At 43.1% G+C, this 23,180-nt stretch overlaps 1 protein-coding gene across 1 annotated transcript in view; it reads left to right on the forward strand.

Annotated features, from left to right (window-relative positions):
* Window positions 1-23,180, forward strand: part of LOC103541570 (placenta-specific gene 8 protein-like) — a 66,754-nt gene that overhangs the window by 41,946 nt on the left and 1,628 nt on the right. The window contains exons 2-4 of the mRNA XM_070612712.1: window positions 14,810-14,938; window positions 17,318-17,442; window positions 22,784-22,899. Coding sequence (XP_070468813.1) covers window positions 14,839-14,938; window positions 17,318-17,442; window positions 22,784-22,888 — 330 coding nt within the window. The 5' untranslated portion in view covers window positions 14,810-14,838 and the 3' untranslated portion in view covers window positions 22,889-22,899. The remainder of the gene's footprint in view (window positions 1-14,809; window positions 14,939-17,317; window positions 17,443-22,783; window positions 22,900-23,180) is intronic.

Consider the following 23,180-nt stretch of genomic DNA (forward strand, 5'->3'; position numbering starts at 1 on the left):
TTCCATCTTTACAGATGGAGATTTCCCTTACAAATGTAAATGTCTCTTAACAAAGGGTAAGTAAATTCTACTTTTCAGTTGCTTTCCTGTCTGCAGTTTATCAAAAGTAACCGGCCCCAAACAATCCTCATGCCAAAGAGACATATCTTGGGGTGGCCGATTCCAGTTCCCCACACTAAGCATGAGTAGAGCCAAGCCCTCTGCAATCCAGGAGCTGCTGGTTCCCTCTTCTCCTTTTGGAATTCCTCTCTGCTCAGCAACTTTTGAAGACAGAGTTCCGAGAAAGATATGAAGAGAGAAATGGAATAAAGGCATAAGATGGAAGTCTAGGGAAATGAGTAGCTGCCTAAGCGAGGAATCTGATTTTAGTTGAGGGTTTTCAAGATATTGGCATATGAATTGGGACTTTTAAGGTAACTCAAAGATTTATTCACTCAACCAATAGTATTTCAACCTTTCATTCTGCAGATGGAAATAAATTGTGGGATGAGCTGTATGAACTCAAATTAAACTCTTTCTTAGAAATAAAGAAAGACCCTCTTTCTGCTCCTTTAGGTCAACTCAAGAGTATGGTAGGAGTCCCGACTAACCAGATAATAATCCCGAGTTAAAGCATAATGATGGGCTACCAGTCTAGAAGAGAGGAATGCTTGCCCGCCAGGTGTAACAGCTTAGAGGGAAGCAGCCTTCTTCACATTGCAGGAGAAATGGTTTTATCACCACATTTGGGCGTATTCTCATTAACACGTGGTACTGCACACAATTTGTTTTTTTAATGGGTTAAATGGAAGGACATACATCAAAAATGTCAACAGTGGTTACTCTTGTATGGTGAATTTACTAGAGTTTTTCTTTTGATATTTTTGTGGTTTTTAGATTCTCTATTGAACATATTATTTTGGCTAATATTTAAAAATTATACATATTTGGGATGAAAATTTAAGTGGTAGGGAAAACTTGAAATTGGGGGAGGGGGGGATGTATTTTATTTTTGTGTAAAAGACCTAAGCTTGACTACTTAAATCCATACTCAAATCATCATCTTGGGTAGAATTCCTTTAATACAGTGATCCTCAACTCTCGCTGCACCTTAGAATCACCTGAGAAGCATTAAAAATACCAGTTCCAAGGCTGCTAACCCTCTCCACCCAGACCAAGGGGTCAGAACCAGAATGGAGCCAAGCGATTGGTATTTTTAAAAGGTCAACTCATTATATTATCTAAGGTTTCATATTGCAATTCTTTTATCTCATCTCCATAGCATTGGCCAGGAAGTTACATTACTTAAAATTAGACTCCACAAGTGTTTTACTGCGTTTGTGTATTGTCACAGTGGGTGGGTTTTGATAATACTCGATATGATAGTCTTCCAGGCTCTGTGGTGTAGAATTTTCGGACTTTGATCCGTCATATGGTCACATGCAATTCATTAGTGCATGCGTGAGATGTACTGCTTAACAAAACACTATTAGCTTGTTTAAAATGGATCGTTTAAATATCACTTGTAGCCTATGTTGGCTAACTCTCCTTTCTAAACTTCCCCACTGGTCCCTTGCTAAAGCAGTCCCAGAGCTGGTTTCCGAGGAAAACACACGCTCTCCTGCAGGTATGCCTGTAGCTGATCGCCATGATGAATTAGGATGGCCATTAGCTCCGCTCCATGCTACACTGGGGTGGCCTTCTATTCTGGTGTGTGTCATGCTTGCATCCTTTAATTTTTGTAACAGTGCGTTTGCCTTATATGCCTTTCATTATGCTTCCCTGTCGCTATGTGTAGCCCTAGTTGGGAATGTGAACTCAGCTTCTTGCTACAGACTTCTAAGTCAGTCTCATTGCTACCCAGTCCATATTAAACCCCACCTCGTGAAAATACTGTTCATGGACGATTGTCAAATATATGCTTCCGTGTGTTTCTCTGAATACCACAATCTAAAAAACTCTGACTTTTAACCTTGAATCATCCCAGATTATCGGAGAGGTAAGTACTTAGCTGGGATATTTTAGCTTCTCATAGATTGCTTTCAGTGATTCTCGTCCAGCGTCGTGCTTTAAGCCTATAGTAAGAAATAGATTCAGGAAAGTTGCTGTTCTGTTTGTTGTAGAGATACTGTTAAAGGGTTTGACCACTCCATGTCACATGTCTCCTTTTTGAGGACCTTGATGAGAAATTTCTCTGGGTCTCAATCTGTCTCTATTTTAGGGATGTGGTTAATCTCCTAAATGTTTCTGTTCCCTCTTTGCTTTGCCTGGTAGGAAGCTCAGAGTCTAATTTGCAGCCCATGTCTAGCATGGCATGAGAACCTTAAAGCATGGGCTGAATTTGCTCCAGGCTTTATTTCCCTGTGTCTGATTTCTTCATTGTTCATTGTGTACTTTGTTGTGTATGTAAGTTTGTAAACTGCTCACATCTTCTTAAGAACAACGTGGGAGTATGAATCAGAGTTCCTCATCCTTGACACTAGCGGGCCAAATAATTCCTGTCGGCAGGAATGGGGGGCTGGGGAGAGAGGTGGCATTGGGGGAACGCATCTTTGGCCTCTACCCACTAGATGCCAATAGCAATTCTGTCCCCCACCCCAAGTTGTGACTACCAAAATGTCACCAGACGTTGCCAAATGTCCTCTGGGGCCCAAAAATCACTCCTGATTGAAGATCACTGATAGAAATGAATAAATAGACTGGTGTTGAGCATAAAGGACAGGAAAAAGTTTTCCTTGACCCTCTGGGTCCTTGGCTGGGTCTGAAAATTAAACTGACAAAGACAGATTAACAGGAGAAAAGCAGACAAATTTTATGAAATTTTCACATGTACATGGGGGCTTCCACAAGAGAATGAAGACCTGAAGAAGTGCCCAGGGCAGGAAGCCTTTATGTCTTTTAGACAAAGAGACAATAAATTTGTAAAGAATTGACAAGACAAAGGGTTTGCTCTAGAGGTACTAAATAATGAAGAAATAACACTGTTTTTTCTCAGTTTTAAATGCCCCATCTCTGGTGATAAGGACATTTCTCTCCCTCCTGGTTCAGGGGAGGTACCTTCCACATGAGAGATTTATCTCCTGCCTCCAAGAAAGAAGGGCAAGGAGAGGGAGGTCGAAGGACCCTTCCTGCTTCTGCCATTTTCTCAAACTCCTTCAGCTTAAGATATTTAACATACGAAGGGGCCATATTTTGGGTTAGTGTGTCTTGAAACCCATTAGTATTTTCTAGGCTATGTGCAGACCACAATCTTTGGGGGACACAAAGATGACTGAAGCCCAGTTACCATCCTCAGAAAGACCTGCACACACACAAAAAAAAGGACAAAAAAATTATATATGTGTGTGTGTGTGTGTGCGCGCTTAGGATGCACATATCTAAATCTCACGTCTGAAGTTAATCTTCCTTCCAGTAGCTCTCTCAATGACCCTAAGAAGAAGGAAGTGAAGATACTATCATTGTCGTTTAGAGAATGGGCACAGAGGTAGCCAAGTATCAGTTCTGTGGTTAGAGCCCAGGGTCCTGACCCCCAAGTTCAGTGGGCTCTCCACCACACCATGAAAGTGTTGAGTAAGTTCAAAGGAGAGAGAGAGGCAAATCCAACGTGGAGGATTAGGAATGGCTTCATGGAGGAGGTGGCATTTGAAACGAGATGTTCACAGGTAGATACGGAAACAGGAGGCAGGAGCTCACGGCAAGAAGGGTGCCAAGGGAATGCTTGCAGAGGGGTAAGGAATCTCACCGACTGGATAAGGGAAGGAAGTAGAAATCAAAGGACTGGAAAAATAGGGTGGGTCATGTTGTGAAGAGTTTCCGGGGGCAGGCCTGAAGGGTTTGAGGGTGAAAAAGCAGTCTTGCCCTAGAAGTATTTATGTCTGACACCAGATGAACATATTATAAAAGTAGAGAAGCAGCTTAATGAATCAGGTCACCAGAGGGATCAGTGATGGCAGAATGACAATGGAGGCGTGGAAGGATCCAATTTCTCATGTGCTCTTTATCCGCTACCCTCGCTCCAAATTAAATGTTTTAGCAAAACAAATCCTCTTTACGTTCTTGATGAAAGGAGACTAACTGGACTTTTCTGGTGTCATAAAAATTCCCAGTCTTGCACTATCAAAACAATAAATACTCCCTCGAGGGCTCCTAATTTAAGCGTTATCAGGCACGAGCACCATGTTTAATGTGAGGGAAAATGTTTGGGAGTGGCATTTTGTTTATAGAAATTGCTTAACTTAAATTAGGAAATGTCATACCTTCAACTAGGCATAATCATTTTTTAATTTCCTTATAACTGAGAGTTTTCATTGTTTTGGCTAAAATTTCAGAAATGACATTGTTGGGGAGGAAAAATAATTTTCCCTCTACCCTTCTAGATTCTTGGTGGAGGCCCCAGTAACAAAAGACAGATTAAGAAGAAAAAAACAGGACCAGCCCCGGGGGCCTAGTTGTTAAGTGTGACGTGCCCAGGTTCAGTTCCCCAGCATGGACGTACACCACTTGTCTATCAGTGGCCATGCTGTTATGGCGGTTCACGTACAAAATAGAGGAAGATTGGCAATAGATGTTAGCCCAGAGCGAATCTTCCTCAGTAAAAAAGAAGAGAAGAGAAAAACAAAGAAGTTTATTAACATATACATCTCATGTACGTGGGTGATACCCAAGGAAATGAGGAACTGTCAGAGGTGGCTTAGAATTCAGGCTTAAATATCACCTTCAGCAGAAGGCAAAAGAGAGACCGTGTGGGGAGGCCACTTAAGGAGAGGTGACCAGGTAATCAAGGGTAAGGTTTGTTATGCAGATTTAAGTTGGCGGCTTCTCCATTGATAAGGGACTCTTGTGATTTAGAATCATCCTTTTCTTCCAGGTATGAGAGGGAAACATCCTTACAAATGGAGGTTTCCTCTTTAAGTGTGAATTTCCCTTAACTGGTAACTTCTACTCTTTCTTCAGAGCTTCCCCTATGTCTGCTGTGTCTCAAGATAATCAGCTCAAAATGACCCTTATGCCAAAGAGGCATATTTTGGCATGGCATTTTCTGGTCTACAACATAACTGGTACATCCAGCAGAATCCTAGTGTGATGCAGAGATTCAGAATTCTGCAAGGCACAGAGATACTGGCTGAATGGAGTGAAGGAAGCTCAGACCTAGGACTGAAAGACAGACCTGCTGTGAGGTTTTGGGTGCTGGAGAAGCTCAAAGTGATAAAATATAGGGCCTTCTCAGTTGACTGTACTTTCTTTTCAAGAAACGGGTTGCATATAACCCATGGCATTATTTTGGAGGAAGCCGAAAGCCAGAAGGAGACAGACAGAGGAGAAAGGAGGAAATGGAAATAGAGGGAGTTAAGAGCCCTGGGAAGCCCAAGGCAAGTGATATTCAGTGGTTTTGTGTGATCCCATCAGGATAACTCCGACTGGTTGAGAGAAATGGAGCCCAAACAGGACCTGGACTACACAACGAAACTCCTTCCAAAGGACAGACAGCCTGGTGGAATGCAAGGGCGTGGGCTTTGGCTTTAGCTCCCCTGGCTTTGAAGCTGGCTGAGCTGCTTAACTTCCACAAGCGTTGGATTTCAAAATAGGAGAAACGATTGTTACGAGGCTAGAATCCAACAGCATATGTAAGATTGCTTAACATGGAAACTGGTAGTAGAAACAGCTTAAGAAATTTCAGTTTTCCTTCCTTTATCCATGAACAAACAGTTGTGTGTCGCCAGACGAAATACTCTTGTAAGAATTTAGATAGAAATCAGCTAAATCATTGCCACCATGAGTACCCTTTGGCTTCTGATCACTACCTTGGGGGTAGGGGGAGAGAAGGGCTTTCTGCACAAAGCCCCATTGCTTTTGCTTCCTTCTCACTACTTCCTATTCCTGTAAACATGGAGAACAATAACTTCCCCTGCATTAATATCATAAAACACCAAAGTTATTCCTCCGACCCTCCAGGTAAAATTTAGGATGGCATTTTAAATTTCAATTTCAAATCAAGAATGAGTAATTTTTTAGTATGTCTCAAATATTATTTGGGACATACTTATTCAAATTTAACTGAATATCCTGTATTTTTTTTCCCCTAAATGTGGCAACTCTATTTAATCATTTAACCATAATTTCTGTTTTTCTCCCTCTTAAACCTAGGCTCCTACTTCTCAGATTCTTAGCAACCTGTGGGTAAAAAGAAAGATGGTGGCATCACCAGACATTGGCAAGGATGTGGCTCAAATGTAACTGTCATACACTACTGATGAGAGTGTACATTGGCAGTACCACTTCAGAATACTGGTTAGCACCATCTACTAACCCTAGGACCCAGCAATTCCACTCCTAGGTCTAGACATAACGGAAATACATACATAGTCCACTAAAGACAATGGACAAGAATGTTCATAGCAGTGCCATACTATTCATAATAGTCCAAACTGGACACAATACAATGATAGCATGGATAAGTAAATCATGGTATAACTATTGTTAAAAAACAAGATTCAACTGAGTAAATTTGAAAATCTAACTGGCTTTATTCAAAGATTCACAATCAGGCAGCATCCCATCTAGTAAATAGAAAGTCTCCAAAGAGCTGCACAGAATGGAAGGATTTTATGGTCAGAAAGAGGGTGGGACAGAGAAGCTAAAGGAGTGGATTATTATTTCAGGCAAAGTCACCTTCCCTTAGGGGAAGGCGGGGGGTCTTATCAGGTAGGTTATCTCACTAGTGCTGATCAGGAAATTCCAGACTGATTGGCTTAAAATTCCACTCCTGGGAGAGACTCAAACTGCAGTTGGCTTGGGTGTTAAGTCTTGGTGGGGCTAGCACAAGTGACTCCATTTTGGGCCTGCTGTTTCCTTTTAACACTGCATAAGAGAATATTATATGGAAATGAGAATGAGTGAATTATTGCTACACTCTATGTGGCTGAATCTCACAATCATAATTTTGAGCAGAAGAAGCCAGACATAGAAGAATAAATAATGTGTATAATTCAAAGTGTATAAGGCTCAGACACAGGCAAATAAACGTCTGGTGTTAGAAGACAGGGTAGAGCTTGCCTTGGGCGGGGGGTTATGCCTCCTATAGGGTAAGGAGGCCTTCTGGGGTGCTGGTAACGTCCTAGTTCTTGAATCAGGCTGTGGTTACAAGAATTGTTTACTTTGTGAAAATTCGTCCATCAGGCTTAAAATTTCTGCACTTTACTGTATGTATATGGCACTTCGATTGAAAGTTTATTTAAAGAGAAAAAAAGTAGTAGGACAGATAGGTTAAACTGTCAACAAAGAAGCAATAAGCAGAAGGAAGAGAAAAGAGGCAGGTTTGGGTGGGGGTGGGGGGACGAGCAGGACTGACTACACAGGAGAGGACCTTCAGAGCAGGATGTGAACGAATCTGGGGTGAGCCTGGGCTCGTGTAATAAAGAGTCTAGGTGATATTAGTGAAGGAGTTTATTTAATAATCAGCGTGAGGAGTTCAAATCCCAGGAAAACAGTTCAACAGAGTGTTGAACAACTAGATTTCATATATGTTAAAAAAAAAGAAAGCAAGAGAGTAAGCGAGCAGATCTGACGAACATGGGATGTTTGTGGTCACTGTGGCTGACAGAATGTGCCCACGACACGCGTTCTACCTCTGCCTCTGACACCGTCACCCTCTCAGCTCGCAGCCCCCTTGTGTTGCCTCAGAGAAATTTTTCCAGAGTGGGACGTGTGTGGACTTCTAAAGACGTTCCCCTGTCAGCAAACACAAAGTAGACTTGAGGGCCAGCAATTGAATTCTGAACATTTTTGAACTAAGAAGCAACACATGAGGTTTCATTGTTCACAAGGATTGCTTGTCAGGCCCATGCAGCCACCATTTATGCATCTGCTGGGAAGCCGAATTAGACCACCTTTATTTATTTATTTATTTATTTTTTGAGGGAGATTAGCCTTGAGCTATCTACTGCCAGTCCTCCTCTTTTTTTTGCTGAGGAAGCTTGGCCCTGAGCTAACATCCATGCCCATCTTCCTCTACTTTATATGTGGGACACCTACCACAGCACGGCGTGCCAAGCAGTGCCATGTCCACACCCGGGATCCGAGCCAGCGAACCCTGGGCTGCTGAGAAGCGAAACATGCTGCACTTAACCACTGCGCCACCGGGCCGGCCCCCAGACCATCTTTAGAATCCCGCCTAGCGCTCACGCTTCCTGACGCTCCTGGTCTTCTCCGAACCAGCTTCTCACCTCAGCACTGCTGTTGACATTTGGAGATAAAAATTTCTTAGTTATGGGAGGCTTTCTTGTGATTTTCAGGATATTTAGCAACATCCTGGCTATCTAGAGTACCCAGGAGATGCCAATACACCTCACCCCCAGTTGTGACAACCAAAAATGTCTCCAGACATTGCCAAATGTCCCCTGGCAGGTACAGTAATCTGTGGTTGAGAACCAGTTATCTAAAGTGTATTGTGGAACTCTAGGGCACGTTCTTGGGTGACTGGTTTCAAGATATTAAAAACATATGCAGGGGGCTGGCCCCGTGGCTGAGTGGTTAAGTTCGCGCACTCCGCTGCGGCAGCCCAGGGTTTCGCCAGTTCGGATCCTGGACACGGACATGGCACCGCTTGTCAGGCCATGTTGAGGCAGCGTACCCCGTGCCACAACTAGAAGGACCTGCAACTAAGATATACAACTATGTACCAGGGGGTATTTGGGGAGATAAAGCAGAAAAAAAAAATTGAACCATGTGGAATTGTAAGTAAAAAAAAAACCCAAAAAAACATACACATAATACATACTTACACACATACATAGAAAGTAAAGTTACTTACAAACTGTCTCGCTTCCTGTAGTTCCAAAATTTACCTGATAAGGGACACTTTAGGAAAATGCTTCCCTTTTATTCCTAAACAAGGCTTGCTCATTGCAGCCGGCCAAGATTTATGACCCCTGATTAGTAGAGTTTGGTGGGAAGAAGAAATAAAGGCTTTGGATCCCACAGAACTGAATTCAAATCGCAGCCCTGCCACTCTGTCGCTGGGACATGTGACTTACCGTCTGTTTCTTGCCCTTTCTTCTGTAGCCTTGTAGAAGAACTGGCCACATCTTACAACATCTAGAAGAGCGTAAAGGAGGTGGGAGCATGGAGGGATAGTATCGCGTTTTCCTCCAGGGCCCAGCACTCTCTCTCCTATAACTAATATTCACAAAGGACCTACCCTATGCCAGGCACCACTCCAACGCCTTTTCAAATATTAGCTCATTTAGTCCTCCCCAAAGCTTGATAAGCTAGGTCCTGTTGCTATCCCCACTTCACAGATGAGGAAACTGAGGCACAGAGGTGAAGTGACTTACCCAAGGCCATGTAGCTAGTCACTGGGAATCTGGAGTCTAGGGCCAGAGTCCACAATCTTAACCACTAGATTGTGCCTCTAGGTTCGCCTTCCTGTCTTTTGGTTTCTATGACGTTCCCTGGCAGGTGCTCTCCCTGTCTTTTCCCTGAAGAGACTAGGAAGAGGACGAGGGCCACCTCAGTCCTCAAGAGAAGCCTCATCTCCTCCTCTGTAAATTAAAGAGGTCGGACTAGACATCGCGACTTTCCTTGGCTTTGGCACTCCGCCTCTTCGCCTCAGTTTTCTTATCTGCAGTAAAAGAACGTGACCGGCCTAATTCCCCGAGTGGCCTGGTCTGCTGTGACTATCACCTAGATGTCAGTGTTGAATAGGGATCACACAGGAAAACGCTTTGAACAGTGTAACGCTCTGCACACCGTCAGCCATCAGCACGTTGGCAACACGCCACACACAGGTCTTTCCATCAACTTCCCCCCGCACTTCGACTTTCTCTCTCGTGCACATGGTGACACAGTTTTCAAAATGTCCTCACTTACACGATCTTCTTTAAGCCTCCCAATACTAGAGGGAGCACAATCCAAGCCCTCTGGTTCCTGACCCACTGGGCATCCTGTCACCACACTGTCATTATCCTCCTGGGTGCTGTGCTGCCAGGAACTTTTCCAAACCGTGAAATCGGGCATAGGCCCCGCTGCTTAGCCACATTTGGTTTAAAACAGACACAGCCATGCATTTGTCAGGTCACTGACAAACAGAAAACAGAATCCTTAATGGACATAGTCTATTGACATGGTCTCATCACATTAATACGACAACCCAAGGAGAAAAGTCATGCTATACTCATTTTTAAAATGTTAAAACTGAGGCTCAGAGAAGTTAGTTTACTTGTCCAAGGACGCACAGAGGGTGGAAAGTAGATTTAAAAGCGGGTTCATTTGTCTCCACAGTTTCTGATCATGGTCTAGATCCCGGCTAGTCAAAGCGTAGGCCAGACACCAGCACATTGGCACCACCTGGGAGTTTGTTAAAAACGCAAATCTCAGATCCCCCTCTGGACCTACTGAATTGGGGTCTGCATGCTAAAAGGATACCTAGGTGAGTCCTCTGCACACTGTAATTGAAGGACCACTGATCCTTATTGCTGCTCAGTGTAGACCTAGCCATGATACACTGAAGAGCAAAATCTGTAAATAAACGCATCCATCCATCCATATACTGTGCTGGGTTTTAAAATTTACTTCTAGGGGCCAGCCCCATGCCTCGTGGTTAAGTTCGGCATGCTCCACTTTGGCAACTCTGGTTCGGTTCCCAGGCGCAGACCTACACCACTCTTCTGTCAGCGGCCAAGCTGTGGCAGGGGTCCACACAGAAAAAAGGAAGATTGGCAACAGATGTTAGCTCAGGTTGATTCTTCCTCAGCAAAAAAAATCATATATATATATGTATGTATATATATACATATGCTTCTAAACATTTTACAGGCATACCTTGAAGATATTACAAGTTTGGTTCCAGAACACCAAAATAAAGCAAATATCACAATCATGTGAGTCACATGAAGTTTTTGGTTTTCCACTGCATATAAAAGTTATATTTACACTATACTGTAGTCTATTAAAGTGTGCAACAGCGTTATGTCCAAAAAAAGATGTATATACCTTAATGTTAAAACGCTTTATTGCTAAAAAATGCTAACCATCACCTGAGCCTTCAACAAGTCATAATCTTTTTGCTGGTGGAGGGTCTTGTAAAAAACGCAATATCTGCAAAGTGTGATAAAGTGAAGCACAATAAAATGAGGCGTGCCTGCTCTTTAAGAGGAAATTTAAAGATTTAAAAGCAGGTGGCATGAGTCCCAGTGTTAGATTAGGCATTGAGTTAATTGAATTAGCAGATACACAGTACATACTAGGATGGATATGATCTGCATACATCGCAATTGTAGCATACGCCCATGCCAGGATTTATATCAGAATTTCTTATTCTTGAACTTTATTCATTGGTATATATATATTTTTTACATCAAACACAGAAAATTTTATCCTTACACCAAACTACTTAACAGAACAAACACATGTGTCCAGTGCTGTATAAACAGTTACGAAGCACTGGAAGAATATTTAAGGTACAGTTCTTGCCCTGGAGTAATTTTCAGCTTTGAGGTCTCTTGAACTTTAGCATAGTTCTCCATTCTAATATATTGGCTAAACTGATTTTAATTTTAAACTGAATTTAATTTAATTATACTGAATTTTTTTCCCCCAAGCATTGTTTTCATTAAAGAAGTAATTTTCTGTTAAGAATATAGCCTTAACGCTACCTTTCTCTTCTTTTCATAAGACTCATAAAAGCAGCAAGAGCAGCAGCAGCTCCCTGTATACATATTTTAACTACACTGATTTTCCCAACATATTTTAAAAAGGTAACGGATAATTCATTCTTTTTTTAATGTTTTTAATTTAAATTTTTTTTTCTTTAAAGATTGGCACCTGAGCTAACAACTGTTGCCATCTTCTTTTTTTTTTTTTTTCTGCTTTATCTCCCCAAACCCCTCTGTACATAGTTGTATATCTTAGTTGCAGCTCCTTCTAGTTGTGGGATGTGGGACACCACCTGAACATGGCCTGACGAGCGGTGCCATGTCCCCGCCCAGGATCCGAACCCTGGGCCGCCGCAGCGGAGCGCATGAACTTAACCACTGAGCCATGGAGCCGGCCCCTAAATTTTTATTTTTATAACAGTAACATTGGATTATAACATTATATCACTTTCAGATGTACATCATAATATATTTCAAATTCTGTGTGGATTACATCATGTTCACCACCCAGAGACTAATTACCATCCATCACCACACACATGTGCCTAATCACCCTTTCTCCCTCTTCCCTCCCCACTTTCCTTCTGGTAACCACCACTCCAGTCTCTGTTGCTATGCGTTTGTCATTGTTTTTATCTTCTACTTATGAGTGAGATCATATGGTATTTGACCTTCTCCCTCTGACTTATTTCACTTAGCATAATACCCTCAAGGTCTTGGATAATTCATTCTTGAGGCCAGAGGTGTAGCCATAACACTTAGACTTGAATAGCACATTACCTGTACAATTTATTCTGATTTGTAACTATTTCTTGGACCAGAGATTGAGTCCACGTTATTGCCAACTCTGAACAAATGGCAGTAGCAGCCTATACACTGCCTTGTGAAGGATTCTAAGATATGTCCAGTAGGAACATTCTGGATTCAACTAGCAATGTCTACGATGGGTGTGGAAAGGGGCCGTTGAGAGCATCCGCCCCAGGCTTTGCCATCCCTGCACTTGGACGCTGCCCCCAGCTCAAAAAGCTGATGTCTTTACCATTCCTCACCCGTCCCCTGCTCTTTGCTTCCCCTGGGCGTTTCCTCCCACCGCGTGCACTGCCTAGACTGCTCTACCCTCTGCGCCTGGACCAGGATCCCACGCCCGCCAAGCAGCCTTCCCCAGCTTCTCCAGAACCAAATGATAATTCTATTGCTGCCAGTCTGGAAAAAGACAAACAACAACAACAACAAAAGCAGCAAAAGACTTGTTTCCAGATCATGTGCTTGGACTTCAGCTCAGGGCCTTGAAGATGCTTCTCTCGCACCTCCCAGGGGCCCGGGGGATTCTCAGTACAGACCTGTTTTGATCAAAATCAACTACTGCCACTTCCTCTGTGAATCACACCTATCCTGGGTGTGCAGGTGTCTCTGCCGTTTTAGGCGTTTTATCTCCCTGCTGGTGAGTCCGCCCAGCGAGTTCTCTTCTGAGTTTCTCCTCCGTGTTCAAATTCCTATTACGCTCCCTCTGGCTCTGTAACCACACCCAATACCAAAATGAAGCCAGGCTGGCTGGATAAAAAGATTTGGGATGAATTATGCTTTTTTCTGATTATTCTCTTTTGATTTGGTTCTCAGAGGAATCAGTGTGCGAGAAGGGAGTTAAAAAAATACGATTAAATTTAGAAGCAGTCAGATTAGGCAATAATACGGCTGTGGACCCCGTCACCGCTCTCACTTTCTTATCAACTCCTCTCCCGCGGGCACTTATTAAATATACAGATTCCGGAAGGAGAGCAGGGTAAGGCGAAGAGCTAAGAAGACTGTTAAGGAAGGACTGAGAGGATGAAACGAGTAAACAGTAACCTCCGGAGCTGGCTGTGTCAGAATCGCCCCTTAAAAACTGTACACACCCAGGGTCCACCCCAGGCTCCCCAATCAGAGTCAAGCGTCTGCATTTCTAACCAAGCACTAAGGACGAACCTCCTACACAGTCAGGATCGGAAGCCCTGTGGTAGATTCTTTGACGGGGTGCCTCCCTGGCAACGTGGTGGAGGAAGATAGGAGAGAGCAAAGCGGTGGGATAATGCAGCTGGAGGCTGCCTTGCAACTGGTCAAGGGAAGCGTTAGAAGTGAGCAGGGACCCAGACTACGGAGCACAGCATTGTGGTTAGACTGGAAATAGTAAAGAAATTTTAACACCAGTCTTTGTGAAACCAAACGCGTTTTCTCTCTTGCGAGTTCTTACAGAGTAGGAGCTGGATCCCTGGATGAAATATGAAAAGTATAGGCTTTGTTTCACGGGCACTATTTCTTAGTAGTTTTGCAACCGCTGAGTTTTTCTGTGGGAACTTGAAGCCTGTTTTTTCAGATTCTGCCCTGACACCTTCCAAAAGGAAGTTAATCTTTTTTTTTTTTTTTTTTTTTTGGTGAGGAAGATTGGCCCTGGGCTAACAGCTGTTGCCAATCTTCCTCTTTTTCCTTGAGGAAGATTGTTGCTGGGCTAACATGTGAGCCAGTCTTCCTCTACTTTATATGTGGGACTCCTGCTACAACATGGCAGTGTGTAAGTCCCTGCCCAGAATCCCCACCTGCAAACCCTGGGCCGCTGAAGCGGAGAGCGTCAACTTACCTACTATGCCACCAGGCCAACCCCAATCATTTTTAAAAGTAATCTAGGCGTCTGTTACAACTTTAGCTATCAGGAGACCCTGATAACTATGCAATGAATGCTGACATTAGCTAGAAGCATCAGTTTTAATAACCACAACTTTATGGAGAAGTAAAGCACTCTATGTCACAGAGTTTTCTTAAGGAGCAGTTGAGACTATGTCTGTGGAAAGCTTTGTAAAAATGATTATAATTACTATTAAATAGAAATGCAAAACAGACATTGTTCAGGATGGTTGTCTCGAGAATAGCAGAAAAATCATCTTGCTGATGAAAAGGAAGAGAGAGATGGGTGAAAGGGGCAAAGACAAACAAACAAAAAACCGGAAAACCTGAGAAAAGAACCCTCATCCCCTTTCCCTTATATGTTTAATTCCCAAATATTGGCAATAGTCTGGAATGTCATGCTAAATTAGTTGAACGTGACCCCTAATCAGAGAGGTGTATGAAATGTCTTCTCAAGTGGTATCTACATTACATCCAACTGGTAAGTTAGGTACTTAATATTTTTTTTGGTTTTGTTTTCGCAGGCAGTGCCCTTTTGAACTTAGCCTTAAAAATGAATCCAGTTGTTGCTCAGCCAGGCTATGGTGCGCGGGGCGCGACGGCTAGTAGCTGGCAAACCGACGTGTTTGACTGCTGCGACGACCTAGGGGTTTGTAAGTGCCGTGGGTCACTGCTCTCCCGGGGACTACAGTAACTCAGGTCACCGACATCATAAAAGTCGTTTACTGACCCTCTCAGCGAGTTCTGCATTTTATTCTGTAACTCGGAAGTCACAAGCCCGAGGCCCATGGGCGGATTTAGCCACTGGATGTGTTTTGTTGGTCCTGCGCATAATGAACCCTTTCAATGTATTGTTTAAGATGGTAGGAAACATATAAAAGTCAGATTTCACATAAAAATCTAGCTTTCCAATCTAGATTTCCAACTTCTCTTGAACATTTGGAAAATCTGGGAAGATGAGTCCTTCTCCCGAGGCAGGGGTCTGAGTATTAGCTAGCGCCATGAAAAGGGTGTTCACCCCACAGCTTGCCATATTTATGTCCACCATTCACTGATATCTATTTTGTGTTTTTTCCAACCTATTTCACTCATTTATTTTACCTGCCTGGCCTTGAGTTTGTGATCCTTGTCTAGGTCAATCACCTCTTCTTAAATTTTCACCTCTTTCGTATCCCCATGTTCTTGACATGCTTTTCCAGTTTATCTTCCATGTACCTCTGCTTTTTCCTCCAGTGCTGACTCTGCGTTTTCCAGCTTTCAATGATATTCTTGTGTCTCTTGGGATTGTTCCATTTCAGGAAGCTTTGCGGGTTTTTAGTTTTACTGACTTGTAATTCTTTTAAACTATGAAACATATTTTTGTGTGAGAAAATTTTCCTTATTTCAGAGTCTATTGCCATATGAGTTGAAGACATTTTCTTTCCTTTTCTTTCCTTTTCTTTTCTTTTTCTTTCTTTTCTTTCTTTCTTTCTTTCTTTTTTTTTTTTTTTTTTTGCTGAGGAAGATTCACCCTAAGCTAATATCCAATGCCAATCTTCCTCTTTTTGCATGTGAGCCCCTGCCACAGCATGGCCACTGACAGATGAGCAGTGTAGATCTGCACCCAGGAACTGGACCTGGGCGCTGAAATGGAACACACTGAACTTAACCACTAGGTCACGGGGCAGCCCTGAAGATATTTTCTGTGTGGCTGATCTGTCCACTGTCTTTGGGAAACAGCCTACCCTTTTGTGTATAATGGAAGTTCCAAGTTCATTGGAGATAGTCTTTTGCTTAAAACAATCAACCAAAAAACACAGACTTGGGGCCAGCCTTGTGGCCGAGTGGTGAAGTTCGTGTGCTCCACTTTGGCGGCCCAGGGTTTCTCTGGTTCGGATCCTAGGCGTGGACATGGCACCGCTCATCAAGCCATGCTGAGGCAGCGTCCCACATAGCACAACCAGAGGTACTCACAACTAGAGTATACAACTGTACTGGGGAGGAGGTGGGGCATGGTTTGGAGAGAGGAAGAAGAAGAAGAAAAAAAGATTGGCAATAGATGTTAGCTCAGGTGCCAATCTTAAAAAAAACAAAACAAAACACAGACTTTTGAGGCCCGCCCCCGTGGCATAGCGGTGAAGTTTGTGCACTCAGCTTCGGTGGCCCAGGGTTCATCAGTTCAGATCCCGGACATGGACCTACGCACCACTTATCAAGCCATGCTGTGGTAGGCGTCCCACATAGAAAGTAGAGGAAGATGGGCACGGAAGTTAGCTCAGGGCCAGTCTTCCTCAGCAAAAAGAGGAGGATTGGTAGCAGATGTTAGCTCAGGGCTAATCTTCCTAAAAAAAACAAAAAACAAAAAAAAACAGACTTTCTTATCTTATCTAGGGTACAGCCACATGAAAACTCCACCCCAGAGCTTTTCAAAATAGACTTGTACTCAGAGCATATTTGAGAACTCTTTCCGTTTGTTGCTATTTTCTTAGGCCCCTTTTTGTCTTATACAGATTCCTTAAAGTGAAATTGCAGTAGGCTTTTAAGCTTTTGATGCCAATATCTCATAACTTCTACTTGCTTCCAGCTCCGTAACGATAACAGGGCTCTATTCTTTGCCCAAATGACCATCTAGAATCTATTCCCTATTGCTTTTCTCACTCCGGCCCTAATGGTTTCTCCACTGATCCTTTTCTGACCCCAAACACTCCACCATGGTTTTCAGAGGTCTCAGACATCCGGGGCCACAAACTTCCTGTGCAAGCATGACCCAAATGTAATCAAGGGCAGGGAAGAAAGATAATTTGAAAATGCTCAGATTGGCAAAGCAAGAGCTTTTGCAATTAAATCTGACCTAGTATAATGACATGCAGAGTTCCTCGATTCCTGGACAGTAGGCTCTAGAAGCAAGACATAAAGCCAGATGACCACGTTGTTTTCTCAGAGTGTCCCTTAAAGCCGTTTTCTGAGCGAGCATCTTTTTGAAAGCAGGCTGATTTAGTCGAAACTGTGATGACTTTGACTAATCCCTCTGTGTTGTCTCACCCTGCACCCAGGCCTCTGTGGGACTTTCTTTCCCCTGTGCCTCTCCTGTCAGATTGCCTCTGACATGGACGAATGCTGCCTGTGCGGAGGAAGTGTTGCCATGAGGACCCTGTATCGAACCCGATACGGCATCCCGGTGAGTCACCCAAGTGTCCGCTGAGAGGTGGCAGCCCAGACACCCCAAGGGCTTTCCTTCACTCTGACTGGATCTCCATGACTGCCCTCCTCACCTTCATGGCTTGACCCTAGTCCACTTGTTGTTAGCGCCATCAAGTCAATTCCAACTCCTAGTGACCCTGTGGACAGCAGAGCGGAACCCCGCCCAGTCTTTTTGCACCATCCTCTCAGCTTCTGGTGCTCTATCAGACAATGCTCCGCTGTTATTCACAGGGTTTTCATGGCCAGTTTTTTCAGGAGTGAGTGGCCAGGTCCTTCTTCCTAGTGTCTGGTCTGGAAGCTCCACTGAAACCTGTCCACCATGGGTGACTCTGCTGGTATTTGAAATCCTGGTGGCATAGCTTTCAGCATCACAGCAACACGCAGCCACCACAGTATGACAACCAACAGATGGGGGATGTGGTTCCCTGACCGGAAACAACCTGGGCCACAGGGGCGAGAACGCTGAATCTTGACCACTAGACCACCAGGGCTGGCCTTTTCTCCACTACCATCCTAATTTTTTTGGTGATTTACAGGGGCTATGCGGCTATCTATACTTTGGAATATATTAGTAATAAAATCTTTCATTATTGTGTCTCTGAAAAAGTTGCTGGAGGTGAGTAGGTAAGAGATGGAGGCCAGCACAGGGCCCTTAGCCTCTCCTGGCTTTACTCAGATTCAGGGAGAAGAGCCTGCAAATCTGCAAGGTTGGGGTGACAGTTTCTTAGAAAGCCTTGGGTAAAAATGGGTGTGTGGTGGATCCCCTCAGAGCTGGCACATCCGCCTCATGGGCGGAGTCCACTCACTCAGCAGGGATTCCTGAGTACATAGAACATGCAAGTACCATTCCAGACACTAGAGACACATCGGTGAACAAAGGAAATCAAAACCCATGTCTTCAGGAAGCTTATAGTCTTTTTTTTTTTTTGAGACTTTTATTTTAACGTAATTTCAGACATAAAAGTTGCAAAAATGGTGCAGACTTCGTGAATACCCTTCACCCAGATTCCCCAAATACTAAAAATTGGCCACATTTGTTTTCCCTCTTTGCTTTCCTCTATCATCTATCCTATTTTTTTCTGAACCATCTAAGAGTAAATTACAAACTTGATGCCGTTGCCTCTATTTCACTGTGTATTTCTTAAAAACAAGGACGTTCTCTTATATAACCACAATTCAATTACCAAAAATCAAGAATTTAGCGTTAATACAATACTATTAGTTTATCCATGGATCTTATGTAAACTTCACCAATTAGCCCAATAATATTCTTTTTTTTTAAGATATTTTATTTTTATTTTTCCTTTTTCTCCCCAAAGCCCTCCAGTACATAACTGTATATTTTTAGTTGTGGGTCCTTCTAGTTGTGGCATGTGGGACGCCACCTCAGCGTGGTTTGATGAGAGGTGCCATGTCAGCGCCCAGGATCCGAACCGGTGAAACCCTGGGCCGCTGAAGCAGAGCACACGAACTTAACCGCTCGGCCACGGGGCCGGCCCCCCCCAATAATATTCTTTAAGTGAAAGAAAATCAATCTGGGATCACACATCGTGTTCAGTTGTCATGCTTCTTTAGCCCCCTATGATATGATCAGCTTCTCAGTCTTTCCTTGTCTTTTCTTCTTTTTTATGAATACAGATCGGTTATTTTGCAGACCATCCCTCAGTGCGATTTGTCAAATGGCTCCTCATGATTCGAGTTAGGGTAGATATTTCTTGGCAGAAACTCCACAGAAGCGATGCTGTGTTCGCCATGCATCATATCAGGGGGCACATGACATCAATTTATCCCATCATGGGTGATAGTAACTTTGATTACTTGGTTAAGATAGTGTGTGTGCCAGGATTCTCCAATATAAAGTTGCTATTTTCCCCTGTGTCATGACAAGGACCTTGCAGGGAGATGTAAATATCCTGTTCCTCCTTCACCCACTAGCTCTAGCATCCATTAAAAAGTCTTGCCTGAATCCGTCATTACTGTGATAGTTGTCTATGGTCAAGCTTACTCTCCAATGGGAGAAGATAGCTACCATATACCTAAGTGAAAGTATAATACACAGGAAGCTGATAAGTGCTAGAGAGAACAATAAAGCGAGGAAGAGAGGGTTGAAGGGTTCTAATCGTAAATAGGGTTATTAGGAACAACTTCAGTAAGAAAGCAAAGATCTCAAAGGATGAGAGGATGACCCATCCGGGGAAGGTCCAGGCAGAGGAAAGAGCTAGAGTCAAGGCCTTCAGATAGAGCTTACCTGGAATGTTCCAGAAAGAGCAACCAGCCAGAAAGGCAGGAACAGTGTGTGTGGGGGGGGGGGGGGGGAGAGGGGGCGAGGAGTAATAAAAGAAGATGATATCAAAGCATTAGTAAGAGTTAGAGCTTTCAGGGCCTTGCAGACTATTATAAGAACTTTAGTTTTTACTCTGAGTGAGCTGGGAAGCCATTGAAATGTTTTAAACAAAGAAGTGACATGATGGATTCTTGTTCCTGGAAACTTAGCCTCTGCCCCATTCGTTACCCCCATGTGACTGAGCACAAGTTATTAACCTTCCTAACCCCTGTCTCCCTTACTGATAAACTGATGGTAATGACACCTCCCCCAGGTGGTATAGTAAGAGTGAGATAATGTGTGGAAAGGACTTTTCACTGGGCCTGGCAGGTAATAAGTTCTCATTAAATAATTGTGATGATTTTGTTCTGATCTCAGAAGCTGACTCAACTGTTTTCCCAGGGCGGGGATGTGTTCAGGGGCCAGGTTTCATTTCTCCTGTGTGCTGGCTCAGCTATCAAACTTTGCTCCTCTTATAAGGCAGCATAACACACAAGGGCTCTTAACTTTGTGACCGGACCACGAACTTCCTGAAATTGTATGCAAAGTATCACGTGTATATAGTTATGTATACGGGTGTGAAGGTAAGATTCTCAAAGTGGTCCGTGACCTCAAAATGGTATAAAGGAAAGGGCGCCTAGCTGGGAGATAAAGGTTCTGGGAACAGCTCGGCAAATAGCTAACTTTTTGACTCTCTCATAAGTCATTGAGCGGCATCAGTTTTCTGATCTGTCATGAGGAAGTTGCGTAAGATGATTTCTAAGGTCACGGCTAGGTCTAGGGTTCTATGTTATAGTACGTTTCCCAGGCACACGTTAGATAAGTATGTTTACAGATAGTATATCTCTGTTCTTTCTCCTTAGAACAGACCTCTAAAATGGCTAGCAATTCCTTGGGCTGATTTGTGTAATTCAGGCTCTCTGCTTTGTTTCCCTTTTACATCTATGCAAACTTTGATGGGGCTGCTACAGTGCAGCCTCGCTGGTCTGCCCCTCCTTTCGTGGACACAGCCTAGAGAGCATCCCTTTGGCCAGGGTCGCAGCCTCTGCGGGAGAGAAGGAGAAAGAAAGGAAACAACCACCGATTGAACTGCTATGTGCCGGGGATGCTATTTTGACATCTCTTCGCCCTTTACTCCTTACAAACTCTTCATGGTACCGGGATTCATATCTCTACTTTGTAGATATGGAAACCAGAAAAAGAGAGAGGCTTAAGGTCAGAGAACGTGTAAATGCTGGAATTTGGACTCGCGTTTATTCTGACTAACTCCCAAGTCTGGTTGTTCCCGCTTTTCCATCTTGCCTTCCTGAGTATGTGTGCACTCAGCCATGTACCACAGTTCATTCCTTTATCAGCTCAGTCAGCGCTTCTGTAAATAGTGCTCTGAACGAGACTTCTTTTTTCACAGTTTCCAAACAAATGAAGCACCATCCCCTTTACCCAAACAGCGGGGTGAACACAGAGTCTTTATTTCTGGCCCGACTTCCCAAGCAGCTATTCTGGTCAAGGCATTTACGTCCCTTGTTAACTTTGGTGTGGTATAAACCTGCAGTTCATTTCCTCTCACTTTGAAAAAGGAGGATTTTTTCTTCTTTGTGTTCTCTCTATTTATATTATGAAACAGACTGAGAATCAGATGTGTTTTCTCTAGGTTTCTCAGCAAGTATTAGTGGGATTTTTTTTCCTCCTAAAAACTACCTTAGGTAAAAGACAGGTATATAGACAAACTGGGACAGAAAAGCAATTAGCTCTTTATCAAATGAGAATAATTGTCTTCCTTGTGGCATATTACACATATTCAATACATGTTGGCTTAGTGAAGTTTTAAAAGATAAAAAGAATAAAAAGTGAATAACAAATTAAAGACAAAAAAAACAAGTACTATAAGGAAAGGTTGAGGGAATTTGGATTATTTTTCAGGGAAAAAGAAGGCTAAGAGACCACGCTGTCTTCAAGCTGAACCTGTATTCCTCCATCTGATGAGAGACACAACATTAGAAGATTATTTAACACTGCTACTTATTTGTCCACTCTTTGTCCCACATCCTTACTTTGTTAGAGGAGAATGAAAATCACTGTAGCAATGGAGGAAAGTTTCAGGAAAAATAAATTGCTCATAATCTCACCACTTAGGAGCTCCTAACCCTTATAAACTGAATCTACTATAAATCTCTCTCTCTCTCTAACTCTCTCTCCCTGTCAGCTCACACTGTAAATTGGGAATTGCGTTAAACTCAACATTTTTTAAAATAAGTACTACCAAAAAAAATGGAATTCAAAATTATTTCAATCAGTCAAGATATACAGTCCTAGAACCTGGTCGTCAGACTAGAACCCCCTGGCTCACCCAGTGCCTCCTGCGCAGAGCAGGACTGTCTTCAGGGGCATCTCTACCAGAGGCTCATTGAGGATCCAGCTGGACCATTCCAGGGAGATGGCCCTCAAAACTTTGCAAAGTAGCCCATTCCACAGCTTTTCCAAACACTATTCATTCTCTTCTTTCTTCTTTTCCCCATAACTTATATATCGCTCCCTCGCTCTGGACTTCCTCCCCTGTGGAACAAACACAAGAGATGTCCACAAAAGTGGTTGAGCGATACAGGGTGAGGCCTGGTCTGGCACTACTCACAAACTATAGAAAAATTGGTCCATTACACAACAGGCTTTAAAGGGAGCCTTTCCAGAACAGGTGATAGAGGACTGGGGCTCTAGCTGCAACCTACAGACCATTTGAAATGATGTAGTGTTAGGAAAAGATCAGTTGCTTGCGAAGAGAAAGACCAGGTGATGCCACCAATTTGTTACATGATTTTAGCACATTATTTAACTTTGCTGGGTCATCAGGAAAAATGGGGATAGTGTCACAGAATTCTCATGATAAACAACTAACATAAAATGTATGTTTCAAAGAGGTTTGAAAAGCTATACAAATGCAAGGAATTGTGTGGCTATGTTTACAGGCTATATGTTGATCCATTTGTTTGTTTTTTAACAGGGATCTATTTGCGATGATTACCTATGCCTGATGTGTTGCCCTAATTGCACCCTTTGTCAACTCAAGCGAGATATTGATAAAAGACGAGCAATGAATGCTTTCTAAAAGGTGTTTTGGTAAGTTGGTGGGAATTCTTTGATTTATGAGTATTAAAACAAATTCTCAAAGATGTCTTTCATATCCTTGGGACTCTCTCACACAGATACATGAAATATCCCTTAACAAAGGGAGGGCAAATGATTTTTAGTTGCCAGCCTATGCCAGTCTTGGAAGTCAGCTTCCAAGAGCCTGGATTGAGAGGGTTAAGTCTGGTTGAATATGAAAGAATTCTGTGATTTGTTAGGATGACTGCCACAGGTGGAGTGGCTGTGTGATGTACCAAATCAACATGCCACGT

This window comes from Equus przewalskii, chromosome 3, assembly GCF_037783145.1.
Source record: "Equus przewalskii isolate Varuska chromosome 3, EquPr2, whole genome shotgun sequence".
Lineage (NCBI taxonomy): Eukaryota > Metazoa > Chordata > Mammalia > Perissodactyla > Equidae > Equus > Equus przewalskii.